The 25963-nt window shown below is 43.7% G+C and overlaps 1 protein-coding gene across 4 annotated transcripts; it reads left to right on the forward strand.

Annotated features, from left to right (window-relative positions):
* The first annotated feature begins 809 nt into the window (after window positions 1-809).
* LOC106566052 (ras-related protein Rap-1A) lies at window positions 810-25743 on the forward strand. Of its 4 annotated transcripts, XM_014133862.3 has the most exons (9): window positions 818-988; window positions 4444-4534; window positions 5459-5547; window positions 7521-7589; window positions 7719-7775; window positions 7977-8117; window positions 23071-23214; window positions 23326-23449; window positions 24906-25743. In XM_014133862.3, the coding sequence occupies exons 3-8, from the start codon at window positions 5491-5493 to the stop codon at window positions 23413-23415; spliced, it is 558 nt and encodes a 185-aa protein (XP_013989337.1). In that variant the 5' UTR covers window positions 818-988; window positions 4444-4534; window positions 5459-5490; the 3' UTR covers window positions 23416-23449; window positions 24906-25743. The 4 variants fall into 4 exon arrangements, with proteins under 4 accessions (XP_013989338.1, XP_013989335.1, XP_045547840.1 ...); XM_014133863.3 differs by lacking the exon at window positions 4444-4534 and having other exon boundaries at window positions 810-988; window positions 23326-23457; XM_014133860.3 differs by lacking the exon at window positions 4444-4534 and having other exon boundaries at window positions 810-988.
* Window positions 25744-25963: the final 220 nt, after the last annotated feature.

The following is a 25963-nucleotide window of genomic DNA, read 5'->3' on the forward strand; positions in this document are numbered from 1 at the left end:
CTGCTGTCTCAGCCTGGAGAACTCTCAAGGCATAAAACCATAAAACCTAAAACATGTCACCCTCTAGAGGGCAGTATACACTAGATATCCTGAAAGAGTTGTCCATGTCTCACAGTTTTCTTTTCAGTGAACATTGACTACCAGGGGTTGTTGGAGACTAACTCATGTGAGCATTTTTCTTCCTTCATTTACACAAAACACAAACCTGTCCTCAGCTACAGGAAATCTGAAATGGGGTTCTGTAAAGGCAATGCAGCCCAATAACAGTTGGAAAAAAATGTTTCTGTTCTTGGAGGAGCATGATAGAAAGTTGTCAGTCACCGTTGTCACATGCCATCTCCATTCTCTCAAAAACTTTTAACATGCATCTGCACACAATGTGTGGGTGTGCCTCTAACTCTTGCACCAATTTGACTCTATTGTCAATGTTCAAAACGAGCTTGGTTCACACAGTCAGTTACATAGGTGCCGTGACCCAGTCTGTGAGGAGGAAGTCAAAGGAGGGTCAAATTAACAGAGATGGTTTGATAATAAGGTTGACATATTTGCTTAAATGCTTTTTGCCGAGTTTACTGATTGGGTTTGCCAGGGACTGTCATGGGCCAAGGGGCCATGTTGATTATAAAAAAAGATACGTTTTTGTTCCTTATATGGCACATACACTGCTACCACAAACGGAACACGTGCAACATTTCACATTTCCATTATAAGAAAACCGAGAAATAGATAGGAATGACGTCTCCTGCGCACCGGGGCCGTACCGGGGATATCAGAGACGCAAAAGGAAGCGAGACATCCCACTTTCTCATTTATTGTTTCAATGGAAGTCAATGACAGCAAGTACACGTTGGTTTCTATGGAAGAGACACCCCTTTAAGTAGACAGGAACTGACACATTTTTTACCTATGGTAAATGGCCTGAGTGAGCCATCTTCATTTATCCAACGTCTTTGGATATACACAGACTGGCGGAGTGGAGCGAGAAACGGTGAGAGTAAAAAGGCTTACTTTATTTGGCCGTAAAAAAAGCCACTTGCGTAAAAAATGTCGGTGCAACAATTTTATGTAAGTTAGAAAGAAAAACATGACACATTGTCAGTGAATATGCTGCATTTAGCTACTGAGATGAGGAATTTAAACGCCCACTAGAAGCTGTATGCAGTGCACTCCCATTTTAGTCAAGGCCAGGCGGAAGGGCAGGTAGCTAACAGTCAGAAGGCTAGCTAACTATAGGGTTGTGGAAAACATATGTTACTAGATAAGATAGCTAACAAACGTGGAATGTATTTAAAATAGAATAACTTTATCCAAAGATGTGTACTATATTTTGTATTGTGTACAGAGGCACAGGAATGCAGGGAGATACAGTTAGCTACGTTAACTCGTGAAGCGTCGACCAATCATCAGTCGCGTGCTAGTTTGCTAACTATTAGCGTACTAGCAAGCTATTACTAAGCTAGTTAGGTAACATTAGCTGGCATTTGTATTTTGAATTCGTTTTAGACCTACTTGAAGGCTACGATACAAGTGTGCTTGCTAGTTACCGTATGTATAGCTAACGTTCGTTATGTATTAATTTGAGTTAATCAAGTTTATTCTAAATAGTTAGGTACCGTTAGTTTGACTTGCGAACAGTTGACGCTAGCTAGAGAAATTACCTTGTTAGTCTGTAGTACTTGACTTGTTAGTTATCTGTTTGTCCGCTCATGGGATGTTAACTGACCACGGTGCAAGAGGCCAGATCATAGCATCATAACAATTATGTTTAGGTTGACATGTGGATGTCTGTTGGTTCTCCTGATGTAGCCAAGATACTCGCTGCTGTAAAACAGCTAGGTGGGTGTCACTGGCAGGGATTACAGTAGGGAAGTCAATGAATGGGCTGCTGCACGGTCCCTTTGGAAAACTCTTTCTAGAGCGCATTATTTCAACATCTCTAAATGGTTAAACTAGGGAGAAATGTGTCAATATTGAACAAATCTGTACGTTTACTTGATTTACTATCATGTTAAGTAAAGATTAATTAGAAAAAAATTCAATGTATAGTATAGGCTACTTTTACCCCGCTAACCCGGACGACCCTGGGCCAATTGTGCGCCGCCCTATGGGACTCACGGTCACGGCCGGTTGTGACACAGCCTGGGATCGATCCTGGGTCTGTAGTGACGCCTCAAGCACTGCGATGCTACGCCTTAGAGCGCTGCGCCACTCGGGAGGCAGGAGATGTGATAGTTTTAACAGGACATACAACCTCATCTCCCCATCTCAAACAATTGATTTCAACTTGATAATCGATGAGTGAATGACAAGAGTGTTGCATTTCTCTCTCTGTTTTGAGGATCTCTGTATCTAAATTTTTTGCTGACTGTGTTCTACAGGTTGTCCTCTAACCAGTGATGTACAAATATGTCAAATTTCCATGTGGGTTTTGTGTTGTGGTAGTTTCAACTGGCAGTTTCACTCAGTCAGTGATTGCATCAGCAGTTTGCTTAGACCCTGACTCAACTCACAAGTTTACTTCCAACAGTTGTTGCAGCTTTGGTTTAAATTCAATTAATGACTTGCTGTTAGCCAGAAGATAGTCACCACATTAGAATGTAGCCGAGACGACAGAGAAGGACATCTGGGCTAACGCTTCAGGCAAATGTTTCAATGTTAATTTATGCTAATCCCATTTTTCACAGGATTACCATGGGACTCTTCTCTTGTCAAAAACAAAGGGCCAGTATGGAATTGTGCAAATAAAAACTAGCTCATAATAGGATAAATTCTCTGCTCATCTAACCTTGTGATTTTGTCTCTCTGGTTGCTGCTGACTGTGTGGGGTATTTTTCTGTAATTTCCTGACATCTTAGTAGGGGGATTTCAGGGTGAAGTTGTTTGAATGAGTAATAATGGAAGACGTGACCTTATCGTGGCAATTTGAATAATATCAGTTTGTAGATTTTGCCCATTCTTTAGCACCATTAATTCCTGAACCACAAGTGGTTGACCATAATTCTTCTGACTCCAACCGTATTCAGTGCTAGCTTTGCTAGCAGAGGGTAAAAGGGGAGTGTAATGAACAGATACTTGCTATGTAAGTGCAAAGTGGTGCCTCAAATTATAGGAGTGTGGTTTCTGCTGGTCTGGAGAGAAAGAGGAACCTGCCAGTCAGTGTGCTGCTGAGTCAGGCGCAGTGACAGCTTCACTATCATTGTCACTGGATTACCAGCAACATCATAGGAAATCCCCCCCACTCCAAATAGCCTGCTGAAGTCTAGGCTAAATGTCAGAGTACCTATCTACTACTACAGTGTGGCTATTAATGAAATTTGAATTGTGTCCACCAATAATTTGTATACTGTTTTGACTAATTTGTGACATAGCTAAGACATTGTCTGTGCAACTCGTCTTCCCAGTTTAAGCCTTGCATGGAGATGTACCTCTGTCCATAGAGTGAGTTATATGTTGGTGATGTCATGGTTTCAGCATGTTTGTGGTGCGTGGCTCACTCTCCTTATTTCTTAGTTACTGTGAGGGGAAAGACTGTTAAGCAGTGGAGGCTGCTGAGGGGATGACGGCTCATAATGATGTCTGGAACAGCGTGAATGGCATGGAGACCATGTGTTTGATGTATTTGATACCATTCCACCTATTCCGCTCCAGTCATTACCACCAGTCAGTCCTCCCCAATTAAGGTGCCACCAACCACCTGTGCTCTTTAGGCTATTTGTTTTGTGATGAGAGATATATTGAGGACGAGTAGAGAGAGAGAGAGATTGAGGTTGTTAAATAGATGTCCTTACATGGCCTGCAGTGCACGTGTATGCAGTTGAGGGACTTCAGTAGGTCGTCCCAGTATGAAAGCTGGGAGTGGAGTCAGTAGGTCGTCCCAGTATGAAAGCTGGGAGTGGAGTCAGTAGGTCGTCCCAGTATGAAAGCTGGGAGTGGAGTCAGTAGGTCGTCCCAGTATGAAAGCTGGGAGTGCAGTCAGGAAGCATCAGTACTGGAGGAGACTTTCTTATGATTATCTATGCATAGTGACTTTACCCCTACCTACATGTACATATTACCTCGACTAACCTTTACCCCCGCACATTGACTCGGTACCTGTACCCCCAGTATATAGCCTCATTATTGTTGTTTTTTTACTGTAATTTATTTCGTTTATATTTTCTTGACACTTATTTTTCTTAACTGCATTGTTGGTTAAGGGCATGTAAGCATTTCACGTTAAGGTCTACACCTTTTGTATTAGGGCGAATTATGTGACGAATGAAATTTTATTTTATTTGGTCTCATCTATTTGAAAGTAGGCCTAGTGTTAGTTGACAGTTTTTCACACATCATTTGAACTGAAAAGTGTATTACGCTACCAGTGACATTAAATCCACATCTTCAGCATGCCTCAGCGATAATAATCCTAATAGCTAAGTCTCTGTCCCCCTCTGCTTTTATAAGGATTACAGTTTTCGCATGGCTCATGAGGACTACGATGTGTGGAACAGAAACTCCACTGACGGGTAGACTGTTTCTTCTCAGAAGAGCGTAGGTGTGTGCGCTTTCCCTTGTTCTCGCCCCCCCCCCCCAAAATAACGTACCTCCTGTAGGGGGAGGAGGATTTAGTATATCCTTAAATGATTGATTGGTCGCATATCCAATGAGACTGTGTCGGGTGCTGAAGGTCAAGGAGCTCCCCTCCCCTCAGTGTTTAGTCCTAGAGGGCTTGTGCTGTCAAAAGAAGGACACGAGGAGCAACCCAGATGGGTGGTGTTGCGCTTCTACATTGACAATAATTAAGTATTCATTTATTATTATTCATTTATTATTCATTTATTATTGCGCACACAAGGCCCAACCGAAACTTAACTTTCGCTTTTAACCCAACCCCTCTGAATTGGAGAGGTGCAGGGGCTGTCACGTTGGATGCCCGGGGAGCTGCTGTTGTGGGCGGTTAAGTGCCTTGCTAAAGGGCAGAACTAAAGATTTTTCACCTTGTTAGCTCGGGATTCAAACTAGCAGCCTTTCAGTTACTGGCCCAACGCTCGACTATCTGCCAACAGATTTTGCCAGCTAGCCTCTTCGCTTTACTTTAGCAGAAATATAGGCCTGCATATAGACCCAGTTGTCAAGCCCATGTGACGTACGGCAATGGATTTCAGTTACTGTATTCATAAACTGAATCTTACGGGGTGTGCTGCCTGCATGCATAACGGCCAGATGGTTGTGTCATAGGAGCAGGCGGCCTAAAACCCAAGCATTTCCATTCACACCCACAGCTGGTTTGTGTTAGCTAAAGGGTGGGGTCATCTGGGGTCATATACTCCTCACCACCTCCGCTCTGGAGCTCCACTAATGGATGTTCCCATTGTTATGTTGCTACTTGTCCCAACCATACTAAAACCAATGCCTACGATCTTACTAGGGAAAACTCTGTTTTACAATACTTCTCTGTCTTTTTCTCTTGTCTGTGCAGACTGTTGGGCTGTCCCGTGAAGAGATACCGCCATGCGTGAATACAAGCTAGTGGTGCTAGGCTCGGGAGGCGTGGGCAAGTCCGCTCTGGTGAGTATTTTACTCTGGGCCCGACCACTCTGTTCCTGCTACTGTTGCCGCGATACAACGATACCAGATTTTCCTTGGTAAAAAAGAAAGCATAAAGCAGACTTAACTCTATGGTCTTTTGAAAACCCACTGTGTGCTATAGCTAAACAGATGTGAGTCTGGGTGACAGCATAAAGCTGTCTGCTTAGTGCTCAGTCCAGCTGTCTGTCTTTTATTTGTGTACCAACTAGCTACCGAGTGGCGCAGAGGTCTAAGGCACTGCATCTCGGTGCAAGAGGCGTCACTACAGTCCTTGGTTCTAATCCAGGCTGTACCACATCCGGCCGTGATTGGGAGTCCCATAGGGCGACGCACAATTGGCCCAGCGTCATCCGGGTTTGGCCGGGGTCAGGCCGTCATTGTAAATAAATAAGAATTTGTTCTTAACCTCTCTGGGGTATGTGGGACGCTAACAACAAAAATCTCATAATTCAAATTTCTCAAACATACAACTATTATATCCCATTTTAAAGATACACTTCTCGTTAATCCAACCACCATGTCCGATTTCAAAAAGGCTTTACAGCGAAAGCATAACATTAGATTATGTTAGGACAGCACTTAAACAAGAAAAACCACACAGCCATTTTCCAAGCAAGGAGAGGCGTCACAAAAACCAGAAATACAGCTAAAATTAATCACTAACCTTTGATCTTCATCAGATGGCACTCATAGGACTTCATGTTACACAATAAATGTATGTTTTGCTCGATAAAGTTCATATTTATATCCAAAAACCCCATTTTACATTGGCGTGTAATGTTCAGAAATGTTTTGCCTTCCAAAACTTCCGGTGAATGAGCACATCAATTTACAGAAATACTCATCATAAACGTTGATAAAATATTCAACAGTTATTTAAAGAATTATAGATACGCTTCTCCTTAATGCAACCGCTGTGTCAGATTTCAAAAAAGCTTTACGGCGAAAGCAAATTTTGCAATCTGAGTACAGCGTTCAGACACGAAACCAAACCCGCCATTTTGTGGAGTCAATAAAACTCTGAAATAATATTATAAATATTCACTTACCTTTGATGATCTTCATCAGAATGCACTCCCAGGAATCCCAGGTCCACAATAAATGTTTGTTTTGTTCGATAAAGTCCATTTATGTCCAAATACCTCCTTTTGTTCGCGCGTTCAGTCCACTACTCCAAATGCAGGAAGCGCGCGCAAATGTCACGACGAAAAGTCAAAAAAAGTTATATTTACGTTTGTAGAAATATGTCAAATGATGTATAGCATCAATCTTTAGAACGTTTTTAACATAAATCTTCAGTAATATTCCAACCGGACAATTCCAATGTCTTCAGAAAAGAAAAGGAACACAGCTAACTCTCACGTGAGTGCGCGCCTCTGAGCTCATGTAACTTTCTCACTCATCAACTTCCAGGCCCTCTTGTTCGCTCCATATTCACAGTAGAAGCATGAAACAACGTTCTAAAGACTGTTGACATCTAGTGGAAGCCTTAGGAAGTGTAAAATTAACCCTAAGTCACTGTATACTGGATAGGGAATCACTTGAAAAACTACAAACCTCAGATTTCCACACTTCCTGGTTGGATTTTTCTCAGGTTTTTGCCTGCCATATGAGTTCTGTACTCAGACATCATTCAAACAGTTTTAGAAACGTCAGAGTGTTTTCTATCCAAATCTACTAATAATATGCATATCCTACCTTCTGAGCCTGAGTAGCAGGCAGTTTAATTTGGGCACGCCTTTCATCCGGACGTCAAAATACTGCCCCCTATCCTAGAGAAGTTAACTGACTTGCCTGGTTAAATAAAGGTTAAATAAGTAAATAAAAGCACAAGCCAGGGTAATTCAAATCTAGGCCTGAAGGTCCACAGCATCATGACTGCATATTCCTGCGCTAGTGATGGGTTGTGATTTGTTGATCTGACTTGTTGTGGCCCGTGTCCTCTCTTACAGACAGTCCAGTTTGTGCAGGGAATCTTTGTGGAAAAGTACGACCCAACAATAGAAGACTCCTACAGAAAGGTATGTGTCCCGTAAGGGAGGAAGGGCCAGGAATAAGCTGATTGCTAGCAGCTGGTCTTTGCGTCAAAAACATGTTGTGTTGGGCTTTCTCTGTAATATAATAATATCGTATTTTCTTCTCCTCTGCAGCAAGTGGAAGTAGATGGACAGCAGTGCATGCTTGAAATCCTTGACACAGCTGGCACAGTAAGTGACTGTTTCTCAGTCTGTGTTTTTATTAATAATTTCTCAGAACTACCAAGACTAGATAAAATTATCAGCAGCTGATAAATTAATTTATAGAAAGGCATCACTTATGGTGAAATGAAGAGGCTTTGAGAGGAGGATAGAGACGTGTTGAACTATAATGACAGGGTGGAGCTTATGGTGTGTCTGTCCGTCCTACAGGAGCAGTTCACTGCCATGAGAGATCTGTACATGAAGAACGGACAGGGTTTTGCACTGGTATACTCCATCACAGCACAGTCCACGTTCAATGACCTGCAGGACCTGAGGGAACAGATCTTGAGAGTCAAGGACACAGAAGATGTGAGTATCTACAGGAGATGACGTAGCATATCACCCAGTGTTCCCCTTGGTTTATAACAAGGACCTAGCTTTTTTCCTAATCAGGCCAGATGATCAGTAAAAACTCCTGCCGCTAGTTAAAACCAACCAGTATAGTTGCCACAGCACGATATACCATTTTCCCATGAACTAGTCTTTGCGGTGTAATCACAACTGAGCTCATACAGAAAGAATGAGAAAAGGAAATATAATACAATTATTATTGCAACCCCTCCACATTAACCACAGTCCCATGTCTTGGTATTACCTCCTTGTGTTTGGAGTAGCATAGTGAGAGAACTGGCCTCAACAGATACTCTCTCAGGAGGAGGATGCCCTTTTTTGGTGATCTGTAGGATCCCTTTCCTCTCTTGCTCTCTTTTCCTCTCTCTCTTTCCTGTTCCCTCTCTCCCTCTGGGGGCGGGACTAAACTTTGTGTGTGCCAATAGGGTCCCTGGACTTTGTTGTGATTGACTCTCTTCATCGCCTTTTGCTCTTTGTTTCCCCCCTGGCTTGCTGTTCCGTGTGGTCTGGCCCGAGGCTTTGTTTCCCCCCTGTCTTGCTGTTCCGTGTGGTCTGGCCCGAGGCTTTGTTCCCAACTGGCTTGCTGTTCCGTGTGGTCTGGCCCGAGGCTTTGTTCCCAACTGGCTTGCTGTTCCGTGTGGTCTGGCCCGAGGCTTTGTTCCCAACTGGCTTGCTGTTCTGTGTGGTCTGGCCCGAGGCTTTGTTCCCAACTGGCTTGCTGTTCTGTGTGGTCTGGCCCGAGGCTTTGTTCCCAACTGGCTTGCTGTTCCGTGTGGTCTGGCCCGAGGCTTTGTTCCCAACTGGCTTGCTGTTCCGTGTGGTCTGGCCCGAGGCTTTGTTCCCAACTGGCTTGCTGTTCTGTGTGGTCTGGCCCGAGGCTTTGTTCCCAACTGGCTTGCTGTTCTGTGTGGTCTGGCCCGAGGCTTTGTTCCCAACTGGCTTGCTGTTCCTTGTGGTCTGGCCCGAGGCTTTGTTCTCAACTGGTTTGCTGTTCCTTGTGGTCTGGCCCGAGGCTTTGTTTCCCCCCTGGCTTGCTGTACCTTGTGGTCTGGCCCGAGGCTTTGTTTCCCAACTGGCTTGCTGTACCTTGTGGTCTGGCCCGAGGCTTTGTTTCCCCCCTGGCTTGCTGTACCTTGTGGTCTGGCCCGAGGCTTTGTTTCCCCCCTGGCTTGCTGTTCCTTGTGGTCTGGCCCGAGGCTTTGTTTCCCAACTGGCTTGCTGTACCTTGTGGTCTGGCCCGAGGCTTTGTTTCCCAACTGGCTTGCTGTACCTTGTCGTCTGGCCCGAGGCTTTGTTTCCCCCCTGGCTTGCTGTTCCGTGTGGTCTGGCCTTGGGGGTGTGGTTCGATGTGGCAGTTACTGATGTTTGTCCCACATGAGACCATAGGAACAAAGCCAGTATCACTTCCTCAAACTAGTCAGAATGAATCCAACATAACTCAAGGAATCTGTAATAAATTGACATTTTTGACAAGGTTTTATTCACACAGTTTTACATCTACCTAAGGTGTTTAGTGCAGTATTTATCAAGTAAAAAAAAAAAAATCCAATCCGCTGGGCAGGGCCCGTTTTCTCTAAAGCGTCTTAAGACTAACAGCATTATTAAAGAGCCACTGAGCCACTTAAAGAGCCACTTTCTAATGTTGCTCATTAGAAAAAAACTGATTTCAGTCTTGGTGTGTTTGCTGATCGATTCCCATTTGGATTGTCCTCCATATGACACTGTAGACGCGGAAGCCTAATTCACTTCCTCAAAATCCACAGGATGAATCTAAGATGACTCAAGAAATCTGTAATTTTGACAAGGAAGTTTACTGTTTTAGTTGTGCAATTTTCTACCTAACTGAGGTGTTTGGTGCTGTGTTTCTCAAGTAAAAAAATGTGCGACATGTTGTCTTATGTAAACAGTCGGAGCTGCTGGGCAGGTCTGTCTCACTGTCTATGCTACTGAATTGAGAGCTCTCACAGCAGCTGTTAGCCCTATGTTAGTGGACAAATGGACATCGTCAAATCAAAACCCAACCTTCATTTATGATGTTCCAAAGTTAGTTTTAGATGAGACTGGCTTTATGACCAATTGTCCTATTTACATTTTGTAGTCAACATTTACACAAATCGCTGTTTCTGACTTGTATCGATGCCACACAGGCATTTTTTTTAAAGGGATTTGTGTTTTTTAAAGGCAGTCGCTCTTTAACGTTGCACTTAAAAACGCTCATAATCTAACACCTGCTTCAGACCACTCGTAGAACACCTAAGTTCTACGAGACGCATGTGGCAGGGTCTACTGGAAATTACGGACTACAAAAATAAATCCAACCACGTCACGGACACCGACGTCACGCTTCCAGACAAACTAAACACCTTATTTGTCGCTTTGAGGATAATACTGTGCCACTGTCGCGGCCCGCTAACAAGGACCCCCCCCCATCCTTCTCCATGGTTGACGTGAGTAAAACATTTTAAACGTGTTAACCCTCGCAAGGCTGCTGCCCCAGACGACATTCCTAGCCGCGTCCTCAAAGACGACCTGACGCAATCGCCATCACACTGCCCTATCCCATCTGGATAAGAGGAATACCTATGTAAGAATGCTCTTCATTGTCTACAGCTCAGCATTCAACACCAATATACCCTTCAAGCTCATCATCAAGCTGGAGGCCCTGGGCCTCAACCCTGCCCTGTGCAATTGGGTCCTGGACTTTCTGACGGGCCACCCCAGGTGGTGAAGGTAGGAAACATCATCTCCACTTCGCTGACCCTCAACACTGGGGCCCCACAAGGGTGCATGCTCAGCCCCCTCCTGTACTCCCTGTTCACCCACGACTGCGTGGCCATGCACACCTCCAACTCAATCATCTACTGTTGTGTCGTCTACGAACTTGTAGGCTTGATTACCAACAACGACGAGACAGCCTACAGGGAGGAGGTGAGAGCATTTAGAGTGTGGTGTCAGAAACAACCTCTCACTCAACGTCAACAAAACAAAGGAGATGATCATGGACTTCAGGAAACAGTAGAGGGAGCACCCCCCCCTATCCACATCAAAGGGACAGCAGTGGAGAAAGTGGAAAGTTAAGTTCCTCGGCATACACATCACAGACAAACTGAAATGGTCCACTAACACAGACAGACAGTGTGGTGAAGAAGGCGCAACAGCACCTCTTCAACCTCAGGAGGCTGAAGAAATGTTGCTTGTCACCCAAAACCCTGACAAACTTTTACTGATGCACAATCGAGAGCATCCTGTTGGGCTGTATCACAGCCTGGTACAGCAACTGCACCGCCCTCAACCACAAGGCTCTCCAGAGGGTGGTGCGGTCTGCACAACGCATCACCGGGGGCCAACTACCTGTCCTCCATGACACCTACAGCACCTGATGTAGGACATCAACCACCCGAGCCACTGCCTGTTCACACCGCTACCATCCAGAAGGCGAGGTCAGTACAGGTGCATAAAAGCTGGGACAGAGACTGAAAAACAGCTTCTATCTCAAGGCCATCAGACTGCTAAAGAGCAATTACTAACTCAGAGGCTGCTGCCTACATTGAGAGCCAATCACTGGCCACTTTAATAAATGGATAACTCGTCACTTTATACAATGCACTCTAAATAATGCCACTTTAATAATGTTTACATATCTTACATTACTCATATCACATGTACAGTTCAAGTCGGAAGTTTATATACACCTTAGCCAACTACATTTAAACTCAGTTTTTCACAATTCCTGACATTTAATCCTAGTAAAAATGCCCTGTTAGGATCAGTTAGGATCACCACTTTATTTTTATTTTGGCCTTCCCTGTGGCTCAGTTGGTAGAGCATGGTGTTTGCAACGTCAGCATGGTGTGTGTGCAATGCCAGGGTTGTGGGTTCGATTCCCACGGGGGACCAATACTAAAAAAAAATATATAATTATGAAATGTATGCACTCACTACTGTAAGTCGCTCTGGATAAGAGCGTCTGCTAAATGACTAAAATGTAAATGTACATTTTAAGAATGTGAAATGTCAGAATAATAGTAGAGATAATGACTTATTTCAGCTTTTATTTCTTTCATCACATTCCCAGTGGGTCAGAAGTTTACATACACTCAATTAGTATTTGGTAGCATTGCCTTCATATTGTTTAACCTCTTACATCTAGACGTTCTGCTAGCGGAACACCTGCTCCAATATCCAATGATGGGCGTGGCGCGAAATACAAAGTCCTCGAAAATCCGAAAACTTCAATTTTTCAAACATATGACTATTTTACACCATTTTAAAGACAAGACTCTCCTTTATCTAACCACACTGTCTGATTTCAAAAAGGCTTTACAACGAAAGCAAAACATTACATTATGTCAGCAGAGTACTCAGCCAGAAATAATCAGACACCCATTTTTCAAGCTAGCATATGTCACAAAAAACAAAACCACAGCTAAATGCAGCACTAACCTTTGATCTTCATCAGATGACACTCCTAGGACATTATGTTATACAATGCATGCATGTTTTGTTCAATCAAGTTCATATTTATATCAAAAACCAGCTTTTTACATTAGCATGTGACGTTCAGAACTAGCATACCCACCGAAAACTTCCGGTGAATTTACTAAATTACTCAGAAAAACGTTCACAAAAAACATAATTATTTTAAGAATTATAGATACTGAACTCCTTTATGCAATCGAGGTGTCCGATTTTAAAATAGCTTTTCGGTGAAAGCACATTTTGCAATATTCTGAGTAGATATCTCGCCATCACGGGCTAGCTATTTTGACACCCACCAAGTTTGGCCCTCACCAAACTCAGATTTACTATAAGAAAAATTGGATTACCTTTGCTGTTCTTCGTCAGAATGCACTCCCAGGCCTTCTACTACAATAACAAATGTTGGTTTGGTTCCAAATAATCCATAGTAATATCCAAATAGCGGCGTTTTGTTCGTGCGTTCAAGACACTATCCGAAGGGTGACGCACCGACGCGTTTCGTGACAAAAAAAATCAAAATATTCCATTACCGTACTTCGAAGCATGTCAACCGCTGTTTAAAATAAATGTTTATGCCATTTTTCTCGTAAAAAAGCGATAATATTCCGACCCGGGAAACCCTGTTTTCGTTCAAAGACGAAAAAATAAAAACATGGTGTCGGCTCGTGCACGCGCCCCCAGTCTCATTGTTCTCTGATCGACCACTATCCAAATGCGCTACTGTTTTTCAGCCATGGCCTGCAGAGAGTCATCATTCCCCGTTCTGGCGCCTTCTGAGAGCCTATGGGAGAAAATGTAAATGTCACGTTACAGCAGAGATCCCCTGTTTTGGATAGAGATGATCAAGAAGGCCAAGAAATGGTCAGAGAGGGCGCTTCCTGTTTGGAATCTTCTCAGGTTTTGGCCTGCCAAATGAGTTCTGTTATACTCAGACACCATTCAAACAGTTTTAGAAACTTTGGAGTGTTTTCTATTTAGTTTCTGGGCAGGAGTAATAATCAGATTAAATCGGGTACGTTTTTTATCCGGCCGTGAAAATACTGCCCCTTATCCATAAAAAGTTAACTTGGGGCAAAGGTTTCGGGTAGCCTTCCACAAGCTTCCCACAAAAAGTTGGGTGAATTTTGGCCTATTCCTCCTGACAGAGCTGGTGTAACTGAGTCAGGTTTGTAGGCCTCCTTGCTCGCACACGCTTTTTCAGTTCTGCCCACACATTTTCTATAGGATTGAGGTCAGGGCTTTGTGATGGCCACTCCAATACCTTGACTTTGTTGTTCTTAAGCTATTTTTGCCACAACTTTGGAAGTATGCTTGGGGTCATTGTCCATTTGGAAGACCCATTTGCGACCAAGCTTTAACTTCCAGACTGATGTCTTGAGATGTTGCTTAAATATATCCGCATAATTTCCCTACCTCATGATGCCATCTATTTTGTGAAGTGCACCAGTCCCTCCTGCAGAAAATCACCCCCACAACATGATGCTGCCACCCCCATGCTTCACAGTTGCAGTGGTGTTCTTTGACTTGCAAGCATCCCCATTTTTCCTCCAAAGATAACGATGGTCATTATGGCCAAACAGTTCTATTTTTGTTTCATCAGACCAGAGTTGCAAACTGTAGTCTGGCTTTTCTTTATGGCGGTTTTGCAGCAGTGGCTTCATCCTTGCTGAGCGGCCTTTGAAGTCGATATTACATTTACATTACATTTAAGTCATTTAGCAGACGCTCTTATCCAGAGCGACTTACAAATTGGTGCATTCACCTTATGATATCCAGTGGAACAACCACTTTACAATAGTGCATCTAAATCTTTTAAGGGGGGGGGGGGGTTAGAAGGATTACTTTATCCTATCCTAGGTATTCCTTAAAGAGGTGGGGTTTCAGGTGTCTCCGGAAGGTGGTGATTGACTCCGCTGTCCTGGCGTCGTGAGGGAGCTTGTTCCACCATTGGGGTGCCAGAGCAGCGAACAGTTTTGACTGGGCTGAGCGGGAACTGTGCTTCCTTAGAGGTAGGGGGGCCAGCAGGCCAGAGGTGGATGAACGCAGTGCCCTTGTTTGGGTGTAGGGCCTGATCAGAGCCTGAAGGTATGGAGGTGCCGTTCCCTTCACAGCTCCGTAGGCAATCACCATGGTCTTGTAGCGGATGCGAGCTTCAACTGGAAGCCAGTGGAGAGAGCGGAGGAGCGGGGTGACGTGAGAGAACTTGGGAAAGTTGAACACCAGACGGGCTGCGGCGTTCTGGATGAGTTGTAGGGGTTTAATGGCACAGGCAGGGAGCCCAGCCAACAGCGAGTTGCAGTAATCCAGACGGGAGATGACAAGTGCCTGGATTAGGACCTGCGCCGCTTCCTGTGTGAGGCAGGGTCGTACTCTGCGAATGTTGTAGAGCATGAACCTACAGGATCGGGTCACCGCCTTGATGTTAGTGGAGAACGACAGGGTGTTGTCCAGGATCACGCCAAGGTTCTTAGCACTCTGGGAGGAGGACACAAGGGAGTTGTCAACCGTGATGGCGAGATCATGGAACGGGCAGTCCTTCCCCGGGAGGAAGAGCAGCTCCGTCTTGCCGAGGTTCAGCTTGAGCTGGTGATCCGTCATCCACACTGATATGTCTGACAGACATGCAGAGATGCGATTCGCTGCCTGGTTATCAGAAGGGGGAAAGGAGAAGATTAATTGTGTGTCGTCTGCATAGCAATGATAGGAGAGACCATGTGAGGATATGACAGAGCCAAGTGACTTGGTGTATAGCGAGAATAGGAGAGGGCCTAGAACAGAGCCCTGGGGGACACCAGTGGTGAGAGCGCATGGTTTGGAGACAGATTCTCGCCACGCCACCTGGTAGGAGTGACCTGTCAGGTAGGACGCAATCCAAGCGTGGGCCGCGCCGGAGATGCCCAACTCGGAGAGGAGGATCTGATGGTTCACAGTATCAAAGGCAGCAGATAGGTCTAGAAGGATGAGAGCAGAGCAGAGGAGAGAGAGTTAGCTTTAGCAGTGCGGAGAGCCTCCGTGACACAGAGAAGAGCAGTCTCAGTTGAATGCCCAGTCTTGAAACCTGACTGAATAGGATCAAGAAGGTCATTCTGAGAGAGATAGCAGGAGAGCTGGCCAAGGACGGCACGTTCAAGAGTTTTGGAGAGAAAATAAAAAAGGGATACTGGTCTGTAGTTGTTGACATCGGAGGGATCGAGTGTAGGTTTTTTCAGAAGGGGTGCAACTCTCGCTCTCTTGAAGACGGAAGGGACGTAGCCAGCAGTCAAGGATGAGTTGATGAGCGAGGTGAGGTAGGGGAGAAGGTCTCCGGAAATGGTCTGGAGTAGAGAGGAGGGGATAGGGTCAAGTGGGCAGGTTGTTGGGCGGCCGGCCGTCACAAGACGCAAGATTTCATCTGGAGAGAGAGGGGAGAAAGAGGTCAAAGCACAGGGTAGGGCAGTGTGAGCAGGACCAGCGGTGTCGTTTGACTTAGCAAACGAGGATCGGATATCGTCAACCTTCTTTTCAAAATGGTTGACGAAGTCATCTGCAGAGAGGGAGGAGGGGGGGGGGGAGGGGGAGGAGGATTCAGGTGGGAGGAGAAGGTAGCAAAGAGCTTCCTAGGGTTAGAGGCAGATGCTTGGAATTTAGAGTGGTAGGAAGTGGCTTTAGCAGCAGAGACGGAAGAGGAGAATGTAGAGAGGAGGGAGTGAAAGGATGCCAGGTCCGCAGGGAGGCGAGTTTTCCTCCATTTCCGCTCGGCTGCCCGGAGCCCTGTTCTGTGAGCTCGTAGTGAGTCGTCGAGCCACGGAGCAGGAGGGGAGGACCGAGCCGGCCTGGAGGATAGGGGACAGAGAAAATCAAAGGATGCAGAAAGGGAGGAGAGGACGGTTGAGGAGGCAGAATCAGGAGATAGGTTGGAGAAGGTTTGAGCAGAGGGAAGAGATGATAGGAAGGAAGAGGAGAGAGTAGCGGGAGAGAGAGAGCGAAGGTTGGGACGGCGCAATACCATCCGAGTAGGGGCAGAGTGAGAAGTGTTGGATGAGAGCAAGAGGGAAAAGGATACAAGGTAGTGGTCGGAGATTTGGAGGGGAGTTTGGACTCGTTTTACTGTGGAGATATATACTTTTGTACCGGTTTCCTCCAGCATTTTTACAAGGTCCTTTGCTGTCGTTCTGGGATTGATTTGCACTTTTCGCTCCACAGTACATTCATCTCTAGGAGACAGAACGCGTCTCCTTCCTGAGCGGTATGACAGCTGCGTGGTCCCGTGGTGTTTATACTTGCGTACTAATGTTTGTACAGATGAACGTGGTACCTTCAGGCGTTTGGAAATTGCTCCCAAGGATGAACCAGACTTGTGGAGGCCTACCATTTTTTTTTCTGAGGTCTTGGCTGATTTCTTTTGATTTTCCCATGATGTCAAGCAAAGAGGCACTGGGTTAGAAGGTAGGCCTTGAAATACATCCACAGGTACCCCTCCCAATTGACTCAAATGATGTCAATTGACCTATCAGAAGCTTCTAAAGCCATGACATCATTTGCTGGAATTTTCCAAGCTGTTTAAAGCCACAGTCAACTTAGTGTATGTAAACTTCTGACCCACTGGAATTGTGATACAGTGAATTATAAATAATCTGTCTGTAAACAATTGTTGGAAAAATTACTTGTGTCATGCACAATGTAGATGTCCTAACCAACTTGCCAAAACTATAGTTTGTTAACAAGAAATTTGTGGTAGGTTGAAAATTGAGTTTTAATGACTGCAACCTAAGTGTATGTAAACTTCCGACTTCAACTGTATATACTGTATTTTATACCATCTGTTGCACCTTGCCTATGCCGCTCGGCCATTGCCCATCCATATACTTACATGTACATATTCTCATTCACCCGTTTAGATGTGTGTGTGTGTATTAGATTAAATGTTAGATATTTCTGCACTGTCGGAACTTGAAGCGCAAGCATTTCGCTACACTCGCATTAACATCTGCTAACCATGTGACCAATACAATTTGGTAAGTGTCATTAGATGTTGTTTTTTTTGTCCTCCTGCGTCACTTTATACACAGATTTCTGCTAAACATGGGATCCCATTGTTTATCCATCGCTATGACCTCCTATAACTTCAGAACGCAGTTGACTACAAAGTTGACTATTGGCCAGTCTGATATGGCTTTTTCTTTGCAACTCTGCCTAGAAGGCCAGCATCCCGGAGTCTCTTCTTCACTGTTGATGTTGAGACGGGTGTTTTGCGGGTACTATTTAATGAAGCTGCCAGTGAGGACTTGTGAGGCGTCTGTTTCTCAAACTAGACACTCTAATGTACTTGTCCTCTTGCTCAGTTGTGCACCGGGGCCTCCAACTCTTTCTATTCTGGTTAGAGCAGTTTGCGTTGTTCTGTGAAGGGAGTAGTACACAGCGTTGTACAGGATCTTCAGTTTCTTGGCAATTTCTCGCATGGAATAGCCTTCATTTCTCAGAACAAGAATAGACTGTGTTTCAGAAGAAAGGTCTTTGTTTCTGGCCATTTTGAGCCTGTAATTGAACCCACAAATGCTGATGCTCCAGATACTCAACTAGCCTAAAGGAGGCCAGTTATATTGCTTCTTTAATTAGCACAACAGTTTTCAGCTGTGCTAACATAATTGCAAAAATGTTTTCTAATGCTCAATTAGCCTTTAAAATGATGAACTTGGATTAGCTAACACAACATGCCATTGGAACACAGGAGTGATGGTTGCTGAAAGTGGGCCTGATAATGAGCCGTTTCTAGCTACAATAGTCATTTACAACATTAACAATGTCTACACTGTATTTCTGGTCAATTTGATGTTATTTTAATGGACAAATTTGCTTTTCTTTCAAAAACAAGCAAATCTGTAAGTGACCCCAAACTTTTGAACGGTATTGTAGGTATTCACAACTCAGTCACTCAATACTTTGTAGAAGCAACTTTTGACAGTGGTTACAGCTGTTTTTCTGGCTAAGTCTCTAAGACTTTTCCACGCCTGGATTTTGCAACATTTGCCCATTATTTCTTTAGAAAATTCTTAAAGTTCTGTCATTTGTTGTTGATTATTGCCAGACAAATACAGCAAGACCTGAAAATGGTTAAGTCACGACTGTAACCCGGCCTCTCAGGAACATTCACTGTCTTTTTGGTAAGCAACTCGTGTAGATTTGGTCTTGTGTTGCAAGTTATTGTCCTGCTGAAAGGTGAATTAATCTGTGTCTGATGAAAAGCAAATAGAATTTTGCCTGTGCTTAGCAGCATTCTGTTTTATTTTTTATCCTGAAAAACTTCCCAGTCGTTATTGATTACAAGCATACGCATAATGTGATGCAGCCACCACTTTGCTTCAAAACATGGAGCGCGGTTCTCAGTAATGTGTTATATTGGTTTGCCCCAAACAACACTTTGTATCAGGACAAAAAGTCAATTGCTTTGCCACATTTTTAGCAGTATTACTTTAGTGCCTTGTTGCAAACTGGATGTGTGTTTTGGAATATTTTGTACAGGCTTCCTGCTTTTCAATCTGTCAATTAGGTTAGTATTTTGTAGTAACTACAATGTTGATCCATCTTCAGTTTTCTCCTATCACAGTCATTAAACTCTAACTGTTTTAAAGTCACCTGTACGGTTTCCTTCCTCTCCGGCAACTGACTTAGGAAGGACACCTGTATCTTTGTAGTGACTGGGTGTATTGATACACCATCCAAAGTGTAATTAATAACTTCACCATGCTCAAAGGGATATTCAATGTCTGCTTTTTTTATTTACTCATCTACCAATAGGTGCCATTCTTTGAGGCATTGTAAAAACCTCCCTGTTCTTTGTTTGAATCTGTGTTTGAAATTCACTGCTCGACTAAGGGACCTTACAGATGTGTGTGGAGTAGAAGAGAAGGTAGTCATTTAAAAAATAATGTTAAACACTATTATTGCACACAGTGAGTCCATACACCTTATTATGTTACTTGTTAAGCACATTTTTACTCCTGAACTTATTTAGGCTTACCATAATAAAGGGGTTGAATACTTATTTACTCAAGACATTTCAGCGTTTCATTTTTAATTAATTTGTAAAAGTTTTGAGAAACATTGTTCCATGTTGACATTAATGAGTATTGTGTGTAGTTCCAGTGACGAGGACAAAATCTCAATTTAATACATTTTTAAATTCCGTCTAACAAAACAAAATGTGAAAAAAGTCAAGGGGTGTGAATACTTTCTTAAGGCACTGAATAAAAAGATGCTTCAAATGAAAACCGATACGACAGCATTAAAATATGAAAAGTTTACAGTATGCTATAGGTCAATTTTATTCTAATTGAAATACATTTCATGTTCAATAAATGTAGTTATATTTCGCTACTGTCTAATTTGTCATGATGTGTGCAATGACGTGCCAAATCGGTGATAAGGCAGCTTTAGAATAAGCTGCCTCAATATTTGCAGCCATATTGGTGGTAATATATCCATCGTCAGTATTGTGAAGTAATTCTAAGGTTAAGGTAAGATTTGAATTGAGAAAGCTGATCCGAAAGAAGCGCTGTCTTTCCCCCCCGATCCTATCAGTATCGACACATGCTCCAACAACGCACATAGCGACAGTTCTCTGTGAGCTTTTGGGAAAAGCGTGTTACATCTTCGGATGTTGTAGGAAAGATGCATCATTAAAACCTTTGCAAGCCTAAGTTCCATCGGAAAACTGGGACAAAGTCTGTTTCACTGTCGGTGTGTTCTGTGGTAGGATTGGATAGAGTTGTGTATCCTGTGTTAGTGGGAAAGTGAGCATTGTTGAAATCAAAACGCAACCCTCACGTAAGTCTCACTTACAAACCTCTGTTTTGGACGAGAGTGACTTTATGACCAAAATTCTCCTATTTACACTTTGTAGTCAATTTGACTTTTTTGGGGGGGAAACCGCAATAAATGTTTGACTAAGAACGGCCTGTGAGGCATTGATATATCAGATAAGTTGTTAATTGCTTTCAGTTGCATTTAAAGCTTTTTTTTTAGACTGTTTAATCCTTCATTGCCACTTGCAGGAATGCATGACCAACGGAAATGCTTTCTGTTTTTTCTTTTCTTCTCTCGCTCACTCTCTCTCGATGGATTCTTGGTTGAGTTTGGGCATAGTGAGTCCAGTGCTGCTCCAAGTGCTTGATGGGAATGCCACACACCATTTACTACCACAGGGTTGCAGAATGTGGAGACACTGAGGGCTCATGGTCTAGCCAGACTCGATTACAGACACTTTGTCCACAGAGAAGACACAAGCTACAAAACAGAAAGAACACAGCAAGGCTCTGAAATAGGTGCTTAGATGTCCCACTATAATAAGCTTTGAGGAGTCTTGGTAGGATTTGTTAAAGGCTAAATGTGATACAATGTAACCATACGATTTATCAAAATGCAATTGCAAGTGTTTTAATCAGTAGATAATTGACCAGTGCAAACCTGGCCACTACAATGAACCTGGACACCATAGGCCATTTCCTAACATTTAAACCAGTCTCATAAGGTGGTGAATGACGTGATGGGACCAGTGAAGGCTCTTCTCTCATTTGTATTTCCTTTGGTCACAATACTTACTTATGTAAGAGATCTTGTGACTCCTGCTGTTTAAGCCCTCGTCTGTTCAGCCGGAGTAGTAGGCTAATACCTGACTTGTGATTTCTCCATGTGTACGTCTCAGTGTGGGTCTTGGACACGGGCAGCTTAACGTGCCTGTCTCCATGCTGCTGACTGGGGACATTCTATAGCTACATTCCTCCCTCTCTGGCATTTGCTAGCCTAGAAATGCGTACCTTTGGCTCCACTCGGACTCTAGGGAAACCGTCGCTCAACAGCCCAGTCTGAGGGTTTGTTTGGATTTGAAACTTCAGCGCTACCTCTATGGAGCAAGTCCAAACATCTGCTTCCTGTCGTCTGGCCTACAGCCCTGTGGGAGAGGGCACTTTATACCACCCTGAGAAAGGGTGAAGTTGCCCCCAAACGCTGTTCTTGCATTTCTGCAACAACTGCTCCTCTAATGCTTAAAGTTAGGATCTGGGAACGAAAAACTGAACCTAGACCTATGCTTATATATAGCAACTTCTACGCAGAGCTGCTTCTTCTAGTAGAGGTGTGAAGGTTTAAACGAAATTGGGATTCTTAATGTTAAGAAAAACCCCTAACAAATTATATTTCTATTTTTTACGTAGATGGAGAAAGTAAACAGTGGGTCAGTTTCCGAAACAACTAAGAGCGTTAAAGTGCGAGGCTCAACTTCTCCACTGTTTTGGTGCCCTGGCTACCATGCTGTGAACAGCATGAAGCGAACCCGTACACATGCGCAGATACTGTGTGTGACTGGGTGACAGCCAAGTGTTGCATCTCCCTCATCTCAGTATCCTAGACTGTTCATTGATGACAGCCCCAGCTTTACTGAAGTTGCGAGACATTCCAAGCCAAGGAATTGCGTGGTACAGCCTTTGCTGATAGGCCTAGTGCACGGTTCTTTCTGTCTGCCTGCCTGGTGGCCGACCTGCCTATACTCTCCCCCTCTCTCTTCCTCGCTAGCTCGCTATGAAAGATGCAAGTGTTTAGTTGCCTTACTTCAAAGAACATAATCAGTCTCTTCATTCCAAAAATACTGAATATTAGGAGTCATCTTGACACGAATCGGAGTCGACACCGGGAGTCGACGTGCAAGGATTCGAGGAATCCATTATTTTGGAATTGACTCTCCACTACTGCGTCATCGTCATTAGCAGTTGGGAAAATGGCAGAGAAAGGCAAGCGACAGCAGTGAAGTCCTGTATGGCAACACTTTGAGAAGTTAAATGAGAAGGAAATGGCAACTTGGTGAGGTGAAAATGAGGTACAGTAATGGTAGTACAGGTGCAATGCTTCACCATCTGAAAAGGACGCACCGTGAGACCCAAACCGTTTTATATATATATATATATATATATACATACATACACACACACACACACACACACACACACACACACACATATATATATATATACACACACACACACACACACATATATATATATATATATATATATATATATATATATATATATATATATATATAATGTGTGTGTGTGTGTGTTTGTTTGTGTATGTATGTATATATATATATACAAACAGCCTGCCATGGTATCATTCTATGCAGCAGCTGGAGCATGGAATGCAATGTAAACACAGAGAAGCAGGCAGGAAGCTGATTTCTATCCTGCGTGGGTGGGGTTGTCATAGTTTCCGCTTTTACCTACCTCCCTAGACAGCCAGAACAAACTGTCAGGATGTGTCTGAAAGAAACTCTCTCACACACACACACACACACATCCATGTGTTTTTCATCTGGTCCCAGTAAAATGCTTTAGTAACATTTTGATGTTATCCCGTTCTCTTCTCTCTGTCTCTGTCTCATCCCTGTTCTCTCCTCTCCCAGGTGCCTATGATCCTGGTGGGTAATAAGTGTGATCTGGAGGATGAGCGGGTGGTGGGCAAGGAGCAGGGTCAGAACCTGGCCAGACAGTGGAACCACTGTGCCTTTTTAGAGTCCTCCGCAAAGTCAAAGATCAACGTCCTCGACGTGAGTACTTCTAATCAAATTGCTGACCGACGATGCTAAAGGACTGGATTTATATGGCTAGATCGGGCTTTTTAATGTGTCAAAGCACTAAACAATGGTATTGCCCTGCAGATCTTCTACGACTTGGTCAGACAGATAAATAGTAAAACACCTGTGGAAAAGAAGAAGGCGAAAAAGAAATCAAACTGTGTCCTGCTCTAAAGGTCCCCTCCACCCTGCAGCAGCTCTGAGCCAGGTGAGTAGGTAACTAACACGCTCCTCTAATACCCTGACTGGTACACCTCCAGCCTTACTGCTCGGCCTCCGGCCTTGCTGCAGAGCACAAACCCCTTCTCAACTCACGATACGGACACACAGTTTGGGATTTGTTTGATCAGTACTTTATACACGCTTTATTATTACAACTCTGGCAGTACATTCTCTTGTCATTGATGGAGTTGATATGGCCCAAGAGCATTCATGGAGAGTTGACTGCTCCCTGTCATTAGAGTTGGAAGGAAACGGCTACATCTGCTGGTAGCCTGGTGTGACTGTGTCCACATGACATACTCATGTCCATATTGCTCAGTCTTTATCCAGTTTGTAGGGTAGTCGTCAAAGCAGAAAGGTCTGGGACTATGCTACAGTAACTGGAGACTGTGTTTCATTTGTTGTTCAGTCCCACAGTGAGGGGTCCCAGCCAGTCCAGCAGCCCCCAGGCAGTGTCTGTCCCCTCTGTCCTCGGCTGGCCACGCCGCCAAGAGCACTGGACTGGCACTAACGGGATTACAGACCCACTGTTCAGACTACAGGAGCTGCCAGGCTGGGGTAGAACAGCAGAGCTGGGAGGGCGGTGTCAGGCCCCGTAGCTCTCAGGCTGGTCTGAAAACAACCCCTACAGTTATCCATACCTACCCGTAGGTGTTTAAGTCTGAAGGAATTGGATTGGAGTGAGCAATATGGTAATGTCTCTGATGGGCTTGGGGAACATCTGCCATATTTCCTGTTCCTCTCTGGTCCCTTCAGTTCTGAACGCTTAGGGCAGTTGTCTCCATGTCCCTCTACTCACTAACACCTGGCCCAGCTTCTTTACCAAGCTTGCCTTGCCTCCACGCCTAATGGACTATATAGCCTCGTTATTGTTATTTCCTTTTTTATTTAGCAAATTTCTCGCTTTTTAACTCTGCATTGTTGGGAAAGGGCAGGCAACTAAGCATTTCACTGTAAAGTCTACACCTGTTGTGTTCGGCGCATGTAAAACTAGATTTGAATGAAAAGCAGAAATATGCACTGCACCAACTGGCCAGGAGAGGGCAGCACATCAAATCACATTTTATTGGACACACACACTTAGCTGATTTTATTGCGGGTGTAGTGAAATGCTTGTGTTCCTAGCTTCAACAGTACTGTAGTATCTAACAATTCACAACAATACACACATCTTAAAGTAAAAGAATGGAATTAAGTATATAAATATTAGGATGAGCAATGTCGGAGTGGCATTAACAAAAATACAGTCGAATAGAATAAAGTATATACATATGAAATGAGTAAAGCAGTATTCAAACATTATTAAAGTGACTAGTGTTCCATTATTAAGGTGACCAGTATATATGGCAGATAAATATCACTTGCTAGGTGATATAGTATAGGACATTTCCTTGAATGAAATCGAAAGTTTTATGTACTGCATTAATCCTCTCCGCCTATAGAATGCTGTAATGAAGAACTGTTGCCCAGATTGGACCGTGCCAGCATTCTGACAGCCCCGCCTCCCCCATCAGCCATAAACGGTGACGACACAAACAGACGCCTGCTGATTCGCTAGTATCAAGATATCAAGGCAGGACACAAGGAGAGAGAAGACTGGTGTCTATCTCACTCAGACTTCTCTGATCTGACATCAGTGAGCCCTGAAGGACAATCTTCATTTCCCACATGCTGAACCACCATAAACTCTCTGAAAGTCTCTGAAATGGAAATGTCAATGGTCTGGCCAACCGAGAGCCCCCTGCTCCTTTTTTGAGAGTTTAAAAACGATTACCTACGAAGGGAAAAAAAGACTTCAGTATTTTACATCTTTGCAATATATCATATTTGAAGACATGGAAGTTGACTTTAGTTGTATGAGTATAAATATCTGCAGACAGCATGATCACATCTGGTATTAAGTGTAGTAAGAACTTTCAAGTGGAAGTAACAACTTTTTTATAGCCGTACACCCATTTCCCCGTGCCAGTCATGTCAATGGTGGACCATATGTATTTTGGTTTCGCTTAAGTCCATGGACTTTCTCTTCTGCAAATATCTCTGTGACTTAATTTTATACTCAGTCACTGGGATTTCATAGTTCCCGTAATATATTCTAATGCCATTTTTTGCATAATAATGCTTGAGAAAGGGTATTTTATAGAAGAAATATGGGGGGGAAGGATTAATTTCTGTCTCTTGAAGCTGAAATATATACTAAACCAACTTTAATAATGCTTCTTGTGTTTTTGTCAAATGATGTTCCAGCTTTTATGGATTATTAAATTTAGTACATTTTAATTATTTTGGTCATTGTATTTTGTGGATTTAACACATCTGACTTAATAATCATACAGTGTCATGTAAAACCAACTCTATGATAATCATGGGGTTAAATCGGATGTTTACAAACTAAGTGCAAATCCTGTGTCTGCAACAACCACCAGGGGGTACTGTGTGGGTGTAAAAGGGCTGTGCCATATTGGCCTGTAAGTGCCTTCAGAAAAGTATTCACACCCCT

This window comes from Salmo salar, chromosome 12 (genome assembly GCF_965601325.2).
Source record: "Salmo salar chromosome 12, fSalSal1, whole genome shotgun sequence".
Lineage (NCBI taxonomy): Eukaryota > Metazoa > Chordata > Actinopteri > Salmoniformes > Salmonidae > Salmo > Salmo salar.